We start from the raw sequence: 15,582 nt of genomic DNA on the forward strand, positions 1-15,582 counted from the left end.
AGTCAACTTAAGGGAGGGAAACTTCATTCTGGCTTATAGTTTCAGAGGGTCAGGAGTCCTTCCTGGTGCTGGGGAGTCACTGGTAGGTCTGGCAACAGGAACAGAGAGCAGAGAAATCATACGTTTAGCAGCAAGCATGAAACAGAGAGGAAACTGGAAGTGAGGCAGGGCTGTTCCTTGTGACATACTTCCTCCAGCAAGGCTGTGCCATGTAAACATTCCCTAAGAGTGCTACCAGCAAGAGATCAGGTATTTAAATGCCTAAGATGATGGAGGACATTTCTCACACAAAGCACCACAGGATGGCAGTGCCTTGTTGGCTTGGAGTATACCTTCTCCTTTCCCAGAATAGAGGATCAAGTATCCGGAGGCTACATGTTGTGGACCAAATTTCCCAAGGGGTTTTTCTTTTTTTCTTTTTCCTCTTAGACACAGGCATCCAGAAAAGTCAATTATTTGCATACAATTTGATTTCTATTATAAAATGGCATTTGTTATTTGTATGTCTCAAATTCCCACGGCAAGATTTTTTATTGTTGTTAGTTCATCAAAACCTTCATGAAAATATGTTCCTACCCACTCACTGTATGCGGAGAGTATTTTATTTTTCTACTCTCCCAATTACCATGAAAATGAAAAGATCATTTCCTGTGAAATAATTGGAAGTTAATTAGTATTCCAATATGAAAATGGCCTAAAACCGTTTTCCAGAGTCTTGCTTGCTTCTAACAAGCACAGCTCTGGATTCTCAGATTCAGCCCCCCCCCCCCCCCATACCCAGACACCCCCTCCCATCTCCCTCTGCCTCCTACCCCAAATGCTGCCACTGGGTAAATCATTCTCACATAGATTCACAGTCATTATCACTCCAATAACCCCACAGGGCTACTGCTGTCACCTTCCAAATGGTCCTTTGTTCCCAGGGTAGCCAGAGAATCTCAACTAGGGGGGAAGACCAGACAGGTGACACTCAAGCATCCCTCCCAGGACAGGGAAGCTGCTTTCTCAAGCTGCAGAGAACCTCTCTTGCTTCTGCCTAGTGCTGGGTGCTGCCCTCTGTCTAAGTCTCAGCATCAGTAGAAGCAGGAAGCTTGGCCAAAGCCTCCCCGCTCCCTAAGATTGTTCTAACAGTGTCCCAGCCCTCCACTGGGTGGCTCTGGAAGAGCCTATACTTTGCTTCACACTGATTCCCTCATGTGCCAGTTCTCTGACACCAGCTGAATGTCCTGCCGTTCAGCACGATCCCTGCACTGTCAACGTGGATGTCATCATGGATTCCACAGATGACAGGGCTCACCTAGATCCAGCTGTAAGTCTAGGCCCCCGTACTTTTGACTAAGCAGCTATTAATAAGCGTTCCTTTAGCCAGGCAGTGGTGACGCATACCTTTAATTTCAGCATTTGGGAGGCAGAGGCAGGCTGGTTTCTGAGTTCAAGGCCAGCCTGGTCTACAGAGTGAGTTCCAGGACAGCCAGGGCTATACAGAGAAACCCTGTCTGGAAAAACCAGAAAAAAAAAAAAAAAAAAAAAAAAAAAAAGAGTTCCTTTAACCCTGACCTTGAGGTCCATAATTTGCCCATCTAGCTCACAGCCCTCTGGGAGATGCTTGCATATTCTGTCCTGTTTACTATAAAGGATATAACTCTAGGAAAATCAAGAGGAACTGCTGCACAGGACAGAGTAAGAGGGGTGGACATTCAGACTTCTGACTTCTGCTTCCTTCTCAGAAGATTATCCATAGCCCAGTCCCTCCAGTCTTGTCTGCAAGTTCTTTTGGCACAATCTCCCCCTAGTTGGAGTATATAGGGTTGGAAGTTCTAGCCTCACATCTTTTCTTCTGTCTGGAGACCAGCCCCACCCTGACACCTCCTTAAGATAAACTCATGTATAAGACTCATTATGTAGATAGGAAGAATAATGACACTCAGGAACCCAAGGTTCCTGGGACCTTTGTGCCATTAGACCATAGCAAATGTGTGTTGGGTGAAGAGTGAGGGGTGCAGGGACAGAGCTGGTGGAGACAGTGTTGAGGGGAGGCGTATGTTAAAGGCTAGGAGAGAGAATGGCGCACATGGACTCAGTACTGCCCGACTTCTCACGTGCTACCTGGTTCTTGGGTAATCCTTGTGGAGTCCTCCAGGCCTAATCTGCTGTCAGACAAGTCCAGGTATCCTAGGCCCTCTTGCTAGAATCCTTCCTCACCTTCTTGCTGCTTTGGTAGTAACCTTGTAGGAGCCTCTTTCTGACACCTGTCAGCGTTTCTATAGATGGGATTAGGCCCCTTCCCTTCATAGCACTTTACCTTGTCTGTTCCATTGGCCCATCAGCCTGTTCTGGAATGTACCAGGCTGGCATAGTGTATGTAGAAAGTGGTAAGGAAGAACATTAGTGGGTATAGAGGGAGCAGAATTGCCAGCAGCAAGGATGCACGTGCTTCAGACACGTGCTGCACTTGAGACTCTCAAGGTCTTCAAGGTATTGCTGTCCGCGGGACACTGTCAGCCGAGGTGTTGCCCAGTTTCCATGGAGCGTGCATCCTAGACGGAAAGATGAGACAGGCTCCACACACCTGCCTGCTCTGCTTCTGAGCCACTCCCCTGGCAATGCAGCCTCAGGAGAGCTACACGGGACTATGAGTCTAGGGGTACAGATTTCTTTCCCAGTGACTTTTTATCCGCATTGTGGAAGGCAAGCAGAACAAACTGGCATGCCTCATAGTTAGTCTTTTCAGGGCTCCCTTATCATCTGAGCTCTTGTGGGTAGGGGGAACAAATGAGGCTAAGTCAGTGGTAAGGTGGCTTCCCTGGCAGAGTGGGCCATGGTGGAGGGAAAGGGGTTGCAGGTGAAAGGAGGGGTTTCTGATCCTATGCTGGGGAGTTTCCTGTGGGAGGCACTAATGGGCCACTGAGGAAAATACCAACCAGGAACTCTTGGGCCGTGCTAGCCAACCTTCAATCCTTTGGTGCATCTTTGTTTTCAGAGCCATTATGTTTTGTGTGAACTTTATTCTGAGCCCATTATGGAGTCACACACAGCTCTCAATTTATAATGAATTCTGTACGCCTTGTATTGTACCACCCCTCAGACTCAGAGTTCTATCTAGATGGCTCTGTATGGCTTGCTTATAGCTCAGGTTAGCCTTAAACTTACTGTGATTCTCCAGGCTTAGTCTGCTGAGTGCTGGGATTGCCATCATAGACCACCACACTGAGCTTTAGTGTGTCTCTATTTTATTCTTTTCACCTTGCTCTCTTTCTTCCATCTGTGACGTTAGTGTGTGTGTGTCTGTCAGAAAGAACATGTCAGATTGGATTACAGAAGCCCTAAGAGGGCATTGTATCTTCTGGAACGAGAGTTGTGAGCTCTTACAGGCAGTTGAAAGCTGCCCAACACAGGTGCTAGGAACTGCCTTTGGATCCTCTGTGAGATGATCCTGATCCTGTGGGCTGTCCAGCTGAAGGTGACCTTTTCATCAAATTAATGGTGTTAGAGATTGAGAGAAGCTGTTGTTTGCCTCCAGAGCACCCCTGCAGCTTTTGTTAGAGCTGACCACTCACTACATTGGACACCCTGTGAATACTCAAATGCACATAGCAAGAGGACTGGCTGTAGGGTGAATGATGAAGCTCTCTTTCATTACTCCTGAATTCCAGGCTTCCAAGGAGGTCTTTGTAAACCTCATCAGCTCTGCTGGACCACCCTGACTACTGAGTTACTCAGCCCTACAAATAAGCCTCACAGGAGGTCAGCTCCCACTGCACAGACTGCATTCTGTTTGATTTAGCCAAGTTCCATCATATATCAACTGAGCAATACTAATTAAGTGCTGGCCTGTGAATCATAGAAAGAAAAGACCCTGGGAAAAGATGGCTTATCTACTAAGCATGTAAACCCATCCCTATCTCTCAGTTATTGGGCTTAGGTGAAGGATGGACAGGAATCCTAGCAATCTCATGCAAGCCGAGATGCAGCTCACAAAGTATACAACCCAGCCATCCGAGGAAGTTCCAAACTAAGGGCTAAATGGGAAGCTAAGTAGAATAACTGAGTTGTTTTGAGATAAGCCCATTCCTCCCCTATATTGCTTTTGCTCAGAGTGTTTCTTCAGCAGTAGAATGAGGCTAGAGTAAGCCCCAAAAGAATGTGAACCTTGCCTATAATCTGATGCTTGTCTTCAAGATTAACCTGTGCTTCTTTGCAAGCGATGCCGTCTTGAGCATTTCCCACTAGGGAATTACCTTCTTGGATGCTTAGATTCTATTTTCCCCCTTGCCCTTCTTAGCCAACACTTCCTTATGATTTAATAGATTCCAATATGAGAAAGGTCCACTCATTTAGCCAACTCTAACTTTTTCTAAACCAAGTCCCTGTTGCCTTTTTCCTCGTCCTGGGTCCCGAGCACACATGGGGGCTTCCCAGAAGACCTTGATAGGGCTCAGGTTAACAGCCCAGAGCAAAACAAACTTGCCCTCACAAATAGGAACTAAGCTTAATTCCAACCAGGGAGCTGCTACAGGCTTACCAACTTGCCACGTCCAGAGGCTTCCTTGCCTGTGTATAATTGGCATAAAACAGCAGGCAACCCCTTGAATCCTGCTGCCCTATGTTGATCTGGGAGCTCCCCACAAAGAGCATGAGATTCCAGCAGCATCCCTGAATGGCTTAACTATGGAGCGGTTGGGCAAAATGTCTCCTTACTCACGTGGTCAGCTGCACACTGCGTGTGTGCAGAGGGTCAAGGCAAGCTTTAAATTACAAAAAGAAAGGCTGGGGATCACAATATACCAATCTCTGGGAGTTTTGATGTAGTGAAAAATGGATTTAGGATAAACATGAGAGAATGCCACAGCCTGCCTGATAGGTTTATAAAATCCATGTTTTCCTGTAAGCAGAAGAGGCACAAATGTATATTTATAACCCTTGGGGATCTTTTTTTAACTGCCATAGAGACATTCCCAGGGACTATTTCAACATCTATCCTTGAAAAAGCTATCTCAAGCAGGAGGTGCCCAGGTAAACAGACAGAAGCAGTATAGAGCACCAGAGAAATACATCTTCATTTGCTTCTAGAATGTTTTCCTTCAGCTAAAAATAATGGGATCTTTTATAATCTCATCATCAGGGAGAGGGTTCACCCTGCTCCTGGTGGGCTTCCTGACCGCCGTGTTGTCTCATTGCAGGATTTTCTGATGGAGACATTCATCATGTTTAAGAACCTCATCGGGAAGAACGTCTACCCCTTCGACTGGGTGATAATGAACACGATGCAGAACAAGTAAGTCCAGCCTGAAGCCTGCATCTTGCCTCCATCGCATCTGGTGGCCGTGGTGCTGCGGCTGGGTTCTCAGGTGTCTGCTGAGGTCGTCTATGCCTTCTATGGTGCCCGTGGTTATATGGAACTGTGAACATGTAGCTCATGGGAGTGTCCTAATGCCAGCATGGAACTCTGCCGCTAGATCAGGCTGTATGTCCCTGCAGGGGGAGAACCAGGGCTGCTCTCAGATGCTGCTGATACAATCTGAGACAAGGATTCAATGGTGGCTGTGGATTAAGGTTGTTGTTTGGCTATAAATGAGAAGAAGGGGCCTGGGTGTACTTTAGCCTTTCTAATAGGTCCATGTCTCTCCTTGCAGTGTTAGCTTATAGCTCCCTGTGGCTTTGACTTTTTCTTTGGTTTTGGTTTGTTTTCCTTAGAGCCCCATGTATTTCGAACTGCCCTCAAACTCACAATGTAGTTAAGTCTAGCCTTATACTCCCAGTTCTCCTGCTTCCAGCTTCCAGTCACTGGGAGAACAGGGTTAAGGGTACCAAGCCTGCCTGGCTGGCTTTGCCTTTCTGGCCATCTGTGGAGTAGAGCAATCTGTGGCAGCAGAGACCTTTCCTGGCTTCTGCTCCTCTTATAACAGTAGAGACGGTTTTGGGGCCTTGTGTTCCTCAGATGGCTGGATTCCCAGCAGACCTCTGACAAGGGTCTACTGAGGGAATGCTGTACCTGAAGTCACATGAGGGAATGCTGTACTTCTGAAGTCACATGACACTGTTGTGGCCAAGCTCTCTCTTGGTGGGGCAGGATGACGAAGAGAGTCCTGGCCCTCAGGCTTGGGTCTGCTGCAGTCACCCCTGACTGGTTGAAATAGGGGTCTTGGCCTCTGCTTCCATCCTTCCACCTATCACATCATCTAGCCCTCTGCCTGTCTCTTGACATCCCCATCCTACTGTGGAGGCTGAGATCCAACCCAACAGTGTACTATTCCTTTCTTGCCCTTAGGGTTTATTTTTGTGGCTGGAAATTCCACATCCTCCTGGAACTGTATACAGTGCCTTTAATGGGTCTATTTCTCATCCATCACAACAAACAAATCAACATCAGAATCTGAAACAAATTCCCCACTGTCTTTGAACCATGTACAAAACCATTGTACAGACTTAGGGATAGCATGGCAACATTGCTTAGAATAGGCAACTGAACACTGGGGTGGGGTGGGGATAGCAGGTGTGGATTGCTTGCCATGATCCCAAGGGTGGGCTTGGCTTCTGCTCTCTCCAGAAGGGCAGCCACGTGCCCGTCAGTGCCCAGGTTGTGAATTCCATACCCTGAGTGATGACTCCTCTAATAAAGCTCAGATATGACTTTTTCCCTGTAGTTGAATCGCCCTTCCATGGTCCACCAATGTGTTGGTGGGGGTGGGGGACATAAAATATACTCACACGTTTATTTTTGTGATGCTTTTAAGATCAACAGGTTGTTTTTAGTTTTCAAAGCACCCTTGTATCACTTCTTCTTGCTACTCCGTCAACTCCCCCCTCCCTCCAACTTTGCCTTAGAGGGAGCCTCAGCTGCCCCAGAACTAAAGGAGTCACCATGGTCTGTGGTTCCATCCATACAGCGCTGCAGATCTGGAGACACCAAGGTTCTTTGGGGCCATGCTGCTTTGATCTGTGGTCGCCAGCGCTGTGGACTGACTAAGCAGTATCAACCTCCTCCTGGTCCCTGGATGCTCCCTGCGGGTTTAGCCACGTGATGGGCTACAGTAGGTGGGCAGCATCGAGTGTCCACTGTATTGTCAGCTTCAGCAGAAAGACTTTTTCAGTTTTGAATTGGTGTGCCCAAGGCTTTTGCATTGAGGAAGATGACCTGAGAAGGCAGAGGTTCCTCCCTGCTCCTGTTGCTGAGCCATTGATACTTCTGAGAATAAGTGACACTAAGTATAGCTTGTGACATTGTCCTAGTCTCTGATACACTGTGCATAGAGGCTGCAGTCCTAAGGAAATCATGATAAAGGGTGTGTGTGTGTGTGTGTGTGTGTGTGTGTGTGTATCCCCGTCTGTCCAGTCTGCCTGTTTTGTTATCTGTCTTACACAGAGTACTGCACCAGAGTGTCTAGTAACAAAAACTCTTGAGTCACCAGGCCCACCTGTCCATCTTTCCTCCCTTGGTGCTTTCTGTAGACATGCAAGGGTGTGTGTGTTCTTACCAATGTGTGACTGAGTTAGGAGCTCATATAAAGGCTCTTCTATTGAGGAGAACCTAACCCTTAAAAATCACAGCAAAGCCACAGTTAATATTTTTCAGAGGGACAAGTTTCAAGGCAAGGTAACCTGTGGAAGAGCCACCCTTTCTTGATGCACATCACGTGGGGGCACAGAGAACTGGCAAAGTTGTTCCCATACCCCAGGGGATGCAGATACCACAATGCACAGCACTGATGTGTAGAAGCTGAGTCAGTCATGTGTAAGGGAGCCTCGTCCCAGACTGGGGATGCAGCTCACCCATGTTTGCCCATTGTGCACTAAGTACTGGGCTTGATCCCCAGCCCCCTGCACCGCTGTGTGAACCCAGATGTGGAAGCGTGTGTCTGTAATCCCAGCGCTTGGGAGGTGGAGGCAGACTGATCACAAGTTCAAAGAGAAACTGAAACAGAAGCATCTTGACCCCTTACCTCCACCAGGCGAGAGGTGAGGTACTTAGAGCTCTTTGGAGACTGCAGGTTGGTTTATGGTCCACACCTTCCCTTAAATGCCGGTATTAGAACCTCCTTCTTTGGAAATGCAACGTGGACTGTAAATGATAGCTTTCTAGGACCTCTCTGGGACTCTATCATCAGACTCGGACTTCTGAGATAGTCAGTCTTGTGGACTGAACAACTACCACTCACACACATTCATACATGCATACATACATACATGCATACATACATACATACATACATTTTTTTTTCTTGTTGCTATGAGAAAATGCTGGGCAAAAGCAACTTAAGGGAGGACATTTCTGTTCTAGCTCGTGGTTCAAAGGTGCAGTCCATCCTGGCAGGGAAGGCCTGGCAGCAGAAAGCCATGTGTGTGAGGCACTGGTCACACTGTGCCCATAGCCAAGAATCTGCACAGGATCAGTGCTGCTCTGCAGTTCCTTTCTCCTTTTGCTTGAGTCTGGGACCCCAGCCCACTCACTCACATCCACAGGTGGCCTTCCCACCTCTGTCTCCCTGTCTAGAAAGTGTCTCAGAGATGTCCCCAGGGGTTTATCTCCATGGTGATTCTAAATCCCATCCAGGTGACAGTCCAGATTAAGCACCACATATGTTTTCTACATGATTTCTGCCCTTTTTGCTGTGTGTATGTATGTATGTATGTATTATGTATGTGGGTGGGTGGGGGGTGTCTGTCTATCTGTCTGTCATCTGTCTGTGGTGACTATGTCCCCCATTGCCAGCATTGCTCATGCCACTCTCCTTGTAGCTCACGCCAGCCTTCCTTCCCTCTGTACAGTACTAAACTGTGGCTCCCAGGAGCTTCCTGAGTCTGTATTTAAGTTTTAATGGCACAGCTGGACATGCAGTTTTACCACCCACGGCTTAGAAATCGACCCAATCGGCCTCTCTGGTCTCTTAAATATCCCTGTGCTCGTTTGGCTTTGTCTGTGAACAAACTGCTCCTTGATGTTCAGGGCTCGTAAAATATAATTAAAGACAGCACCCATTTGATGTGGCGCAACAAGCTTGCACACCAAGGATGTTGGGACTGCATGAGGAGCCCAAGGACAGCCACGGCTTGGTTTCCATGTTACGATAGTGACAGACTAGCAATGGCCTGACATTATGGCCCTGAGCTCCAGTATGATAGTGCCAGGTGGCAAGATGACATTTAAGATAAGCACGGTTCAGAAGCAGTCAGATGGTATCTGTGTGCTGGCTTCCAGAGTGCTTCATAGTCTACCCAGAATTCATGGGTGCTATTTTCTTGGAAGCCCCCAGGGTGCCTTCCATTCAGCAACTGAGCATTACAGCTGCCCTGGCTCTCACATGACTATCTTTTCTTTATTGGTGCTTTGAGTGTATGTGGCACATCCCACAGCTGCACACTCATTCATGAAGTCACGACTGTGTTAGCTGCTACTGGAAATGTAACCACTTGCCGTGTCGCCTCTGGTCCTGGGCTTGGGCTCACTCACCCCAGTGGCACTGGGTTTGTGTGCCCATTATGCACACTAGGATTTTACCATGGCTGGGCTCTGGTGGGAGGTCTGTCTGTGGACACAATTCTTCTACACCTCAGAGAAATGTTATAGATTGCTTTCTTTTGGCCTGTGAGACACATCTCTGCCTCACGCATCGGGTGAGAGAAAGGACAGTGCTCCGGATGATTTGACAGCTTCATAGAAGTCAGGTTCCTCTTCATCCTGACTCCAGAGAAGGAGGCAGAACTGTTTCTGCATTTGCCAGTGATGAGCACTTGGTGACAGAATTTTTGAAACTTTAACCACTCCCTCTGAAATTCCCCTGTGGGCCTTGCTAGGAGCAGGCCCTCCTCTCTCAGGTGGAAACTGAGCAAAATCAACACTCTGTCCTGCTCAGAACCATCACTGTTGACAGCTGTGATTGTCAGTGGTTTCAAGTATCCCTCATGTCAGTGTGGATCTTGTACTTGAGGCTGGCTGGTCTCTTTGAGGCTGAGTTGGGGCCTAAAGGAGACTGATTATAAAGGATGGTGCGCATCCTGCACACTCGCATAGAGGACTTTTGAAAATCCATGGTTATAAAATTATGGAGTGGACTTGGAACTTCGTAGTAGTCAGGAAGGGAAGTGTACTGGCAAGTAAGGGTATGGAGGAAGGCACAGTGGTTACCAAATTCTCGCTGGATGGTGGACAAGGAAACAGCCCTGTTATTCTCCAGAGAACCCCGACTGTTCATCATGAGGGTCATTCCCAGAGAGATGTTGAGCAAGAAAGTCTCAGAGGGCAAACATCTGCTGAGAACTAATGATGCCTCTCAGAAACAAATAGACACTTCTTAGCAGTCAGTACAGGGCCCTAACAAGGCTTGGCTGTGATTCGAGTTGTTGAGAAAGTAAGCTTAACAAATGCGAAACTTTTTTGGTTGTGTGTATGCTTGTCTATATGTGTACAGATGCCTGTGGAGACCAAGGGACATCCTAGGTGTCCATTTCATGTGCCATTCCCGTTGATCTTTGAGACAGGATCTCTTACTGGCCTGAAACTCGGCCCTTAGGTCAGCAAAATGCAGACATCTCCCTGTCCCTGTCTCCCCAGGGCTGGGATTACAATTATGTGCCATCACATCTGCCTCTTCATTTTGGAGTTTGGAGGATCAGAACTCAGGACTTTAAGCTTGCAAGGCAAACCCTTTACTGTCAGACGATCTCCCTGGCCCACAGTGTGGAGTTGGCTGATCTGCTTTATTCCTTTCTTTATTTCTTTATTCCAAGCCACACCCTTCTACCTCTCAAAATTCCCTTCCTCTTTATTATGTTCTTTTGACTATTTTTAATTATTTTGCTCTTTGCATAATTGAAACAAGCCATTTTCTGATTTTTTTTTAACCTGGTTGTTTATAACTAATTTATTGCACGTAGCATAGATATTTTCTACCAGTGAGGTTGATTCGAATTGCCTCTTTATTTAATTCCAAGATGAGAAATCAAACCGCTCTTCAAGAGCTGCCAGTGATGAAGGGCTCTCAGGTCTCTTACTTAGGGACACTCACTTCAGAGGGAGTTTGAAAGGCAGCATCTGCCGGAGGATGCTGAGCATACTGTGCATACCTCTGCGCCCTGTGAGCTCCCAGCCACTGTCTATCTCCGTCCCATTGGCCCTTGGCAGTGAAGGATGCCCTGCACTTCATGAGAGCAGAAGCCAAGCGTTCTCTCTGTCCAGTGCATGGGGGCATCTCTAGGAGGCAAACAAACTGAAGGGAAACCATTTCTTCATAGCCATCTGTTGCCACCCCACCCCAGCCACCACCACCACCACCACCACCTCCCAGGTTAGACCTGTCCTAAATTCTCATTCATTACAGTCTTGGGACCTAGAAAAATCTATACCGTTTAAGGGCCTGCACTGGCTGAGGACTAAGAAAGACCAAGTGAGGGAACATTGATTGTGGCAGAGGCAGGAAGAACAAAGTTTCGGGCCAGTTCAGTCTGGATTATGGAGTAGATGAGAGAAAGTGTGGATTGTACAGTAGGACTTCCTCCGAAGCAGATGAACAAATAAACCCACAAAAAAACTTGAAGGGAATCAAAGCAACAAACTTGCTGAGTTGCCTGGCAATGCCTTCGGTATCCTTTTGGTGGCTAAATGAATTGAGATTCCACCCCCCACCCCCACCCCCCACAGAGGCCAAGGGGCTGTGTCCATATAGACTTTGGCTGCTGTATTTAGGGACAGAGGGTTTCTGGCATCTACTGAGCAGACCTCAGGGATGTTCCTGACCCACCTGGTAGAATAAATAGTGGCTTTAAAGTGGTCTTGTTCATGGTTCTATTACAGCAATAGAAACATAACTTAGATGAGGAGGATCTAGGAGAAATTGGGCGAAGGGAAAACATGACCAAAAAGAACTTGCCTGAGGTTTAATGTAGGAGACAGCCACTCTGGGTAGAACCCTTCTCTATGCAAGTGGGGCTGGACTGCTGCGTAAGAAAGATGGCTCAGAGTGAACCAGAGCAGGTCCGGGCAAGCAGTGCTCTTTCTTGGTTTCTGCTTCAGATCCTGCCTCTGGTCTCTGCCTTGACTGCCCTCCAAGACGGAGTGCTATTCAGCAGTGTGAGCTGAAATAAATCCTTTCCTCCCCTCCCTAAGCTGTTTTTGCCCCCGTGCTCTATCCCAGCAACAAAGAGGGAACTCCAGCACCATGTCCATCCAGACTCCTCCGCTGGCCAGCTTCAAGGAGGCTGGTAAATTTACCTTAGGCTGAAACTTTAATTAAGAGTTGGACCAAAAATGGAAGGAGTGTTAGGAACATGAATGAGCTAAGAGGAACGGAGTGTGTCACTGAAACCTGATCTGCTGTGTCTGCCTGGGTCCTGCCCCAGCAGTCAGGTAGTGAGGTGGAACCCAGATAGGCAGACCAGAGGCTGATGACCTCTGATGCTTAACTCTCTGTTACTGATCAGGGGCCGACAGCTGATTGCTGCTGGCAATGAACTCCTGCTGGTAGTTCAGGGAAATTAGAAAAGAAACTTAGTTACTTGGGATCTCTACACATTGACTCAGGCTTCTCCCTGTCTGTATGAGAAGTCAAGTTCCTTAAATCTTTGTGAGCCAAAGAGAAAAGAAAAGAGAAAAGGAAAGGAAGAAAGTCAGGTCCACTCAGAGACACACACATAACTGGATGGAGCAAAAAAGGGCTACAGTGCCACTTTATTATTGTTCTTAATTTCCATACTTTCCTAGGAGAATTGATCAGATGGTTTTTAAAGCATTTTTACATTCCATAAGTTCATAGTAAGCTGAAGGCAATAGTTCATGTCACAGTTCCATTAAACTTAAGGAGTTACCGAAGAATTGTTTACATGTCTTTCCATTGAGACTAGTACCTGACTAAACAGTCATTATCTGCTTTCTAGACCTATAATTTCATTTTAAGTTTAAAGCAATAATCTTTATGTCATAAGTTAACATGGTTTTGTCAAGACACAAATCATCTGCCTTGTGTCTTAATTTTTCAGTCTTATATAGACAAACTAGTTCATCATTTATTTTCCTGTCCTTGCACCTACAATAAATTGCCCATTTCCAGTTTATGATCTTTAGTTACCAGATAGTGGCCTCATTCTTAACCTAGAAGGAATGTTTTTATCTATTGTAAATTTGCTCAAAGCCTGTTTTCTTTTCCTAGAGCAATTAATCCCATGACACACAAAGGTTTACAGAGCTCTATTTGCGGTTTTTATTCTATAGGGGGTTTGAGAGTACTTATTTCAGTTTAAGAATTCTATAAGATCATTATCAGGAATTATGAAACCATCAATTCACCTAAGCAGCATTATTCCTTGAAAGTACATCTTCATATTGATTCTGTAAGAAATCTGACCAATATGGTGGGCTGATGCCCATGAGGCTATGTAATTGTGGCAGGAAAGGCATCTCAGCAGCAAGAAGGAATCCTGGGATGAAGTCTCTGAGGACCCTGCATCTCAGAGCGTACCTATCACAGCCATGCAAAACAGTGGACCATGTCTAGAAAACTCACTTGCTAGCCATAGCTTTTCCTAGGTGGCTTCTAACAAGTGACCATAGGAGCTATTACCTTGGCCATCTCTATGGATGTAGAAAAAAATATGTCTTTGTTCCTCCATATCCAAGAAATTGGTCATAGGTATTAGAAATTTGAATGTTTCCATGGAGATGAAAAATACTTCATTCATGCATTGAAGGTGTATTATGAAGAATGAAACTCTTTTTTCCCATAAACATACTTTTTTAAAAATTTTTTTATTTTTTATTTTTTTTGTTTTTTTCGACACAGGGTTAGGGTTTCTCTGTATAGTACTGGCTGTCCTGGAACTCACTCTGTAGACCAGGCTGGCCTCGAACTCAAAAATCCCCCTGCCTCTGCCTCCCAAGTGCTGGGATTAAAGGCATGTGCCACCACGTCCGGCTACATATTATTTCTATGACATTTGAATATATTAAATTTACAGACTAACTTGATTTATAATTAAGTCAGCCAGCATTGTTGTCTGTCTTCATTAAAGTAGTTATATGTGGTTGGCTGGGACTTGGGAAGCTCATTGGCTTATGCAGTTGCCCTTTGTTCCCAAACATGGTCTATGGAACTGTGGAACTACCTCAACACGATAGCATGTCAGAGCTACAGGCTGTAAGGACGACCCCACTCTGGCTTCAGATGAGGCTCTGAGATGTGGCAGGTTACACTGGTTACCAGAAATGTATGCAGTGGAGCAGGCTGGAGCCAGTCTTGCTCCTAGGCTGGGAGCAGTGAGCTATGACTCCTTCTGCCCTCAAAGCTCCTTGGGAAGATCACTGGAATAGTGAAAGGCAAAGGCTTGGTCATAGATGGGTCCTTCCTGAGGACTGGAAACAGGAGTCACTGTTGTGCTACTGAGGTAGTAGTATAGACGATGCTTAGATTTGGTGATAGTATAATCACTATGTAGACTCTTTATTCCTGTCCTCCCTCCCTCCTCCTCTTCCTTCCTTCCTCCCTCCTACCCTTCCTTCCTTTCTTCCTCCCTCCCACCCTTCCTTCCTTTTTTCCTTCCTTCCTTCCTCCCTCCCTTCCTTCCTGTTTTCCTTCCTTCTGCGCTAACAGTTCTTTATACACACATACTCACACAAACACATACACCCAGAGCCTTGTGGAAGTGTGTGTGTGAGAGTGTGTGTGTGTGTGTGTGTGTGTGTGAGAGAGAGAGAGAGAGAGAGAGAGAGAGAGAGAGAGAGAGGGAGAGTGTGTGTGTATATGTGAGTGTGTGAGTGTGTGTGTGTGAGAGAGCATGTGTGTGTGAGTGTGTGTGTGAGTGTGTGTGGGTGTGAGAGTGTGAGTGTGTGTGTGAGTGTGTGGGTGTGAGTATGTGTGTGAGTGGGTGTGAGTGTGTGCATGAGTGTGTGAGAGTGTGAGTGTGTTTGTGAGTATGAGTGTGCGTGGGTGTGAGTGTGTGTGTGTGTGTGTGTGTGTGTGTGCTCTGCAGATACTTTTCTCAGCTCAGTAACTGCAGCGCTTCCTCTCATCATAATGTTTCTGTTGGTTGACATTTAAATTTTGTCCTGAAGACTTGCAGAAAGACACTGACTAGAGTCACCTCTGGTAACTGTCCAGGTAGCGAGGCTTCACATTTCTCCAATGCAGTGTCACCAAAAACACTGTTCTTACAGTGAGCTTGGCCTCAGTACTAAGTGTGAAAGTCCATAGTTAGCTGCCTGCCGGTCAGAAGGTTAAAAATAAGGTTGAATAAGATGTTGTCTCCATCTTCAATCCAACCCGACCCTTGTTCTCAGATGCTAAAAATTTAAATGTGGGATGTGTGCCCAAATCTATGAAGGAATTGTAACCATGCCCACTACAATTCCTTCAGCGAATCAAAGTGTGAACAAGGAAGGCAACATCCTCCATCCTTGCTCCACATAGGAGCCCCTTTCACAGGGTGGTCACTGTGCTTTATCTGAAAAGCTCAGCGCGGCGGGGGGGGGGGGGGGGGTGGTACTGCGAGGCTGCGGATACTGCGCGGCGGGGAGGGGGTACTGCGCGGCTGGGGGAACTGCGTGGCTGTGGGTACTGCATCGAGATATTGAGAATCTCCCCAACACCCTCAGAGGCT

The 15,582-nt window shown here is 46.7% G+C and overlaps 1 protein-coding gene across 1 annotated transcript in view; it reads left to right on the forward strand.

Moving 5' to 3' along the window:
* Window positions 1-15,582, forward strand: part of Dock1 (dedicator of cytokinesis 1) — a 502,961-nt gene that overhangs the window by 323,357 nt on the left and 164,022 nt on the right. The window contains exon 29 of the mRNA NM_001033420.2: window positions 5,181-5,275. Coding sequence (NP_001028592.1) covers window positions 5,181-5,275 — 95 coding nt within the window. The remainder of the gene's footprint in view (window positions 1-5,180; window positions 5,276-15,582) is intronic.

This window comes from Mus musculus, chromosome 7, assembly GCF_000001635.26.
Source record: "Mus musculus strain C57BL/6J chromosome 7, GRCm38.p6 C57BL/6J".
Taxonomy (NCBI): Eukaryota; Metazoa; Chordata; class Mammalia; order Rodentia; family Muridae; genus Mus; species Mus musculus.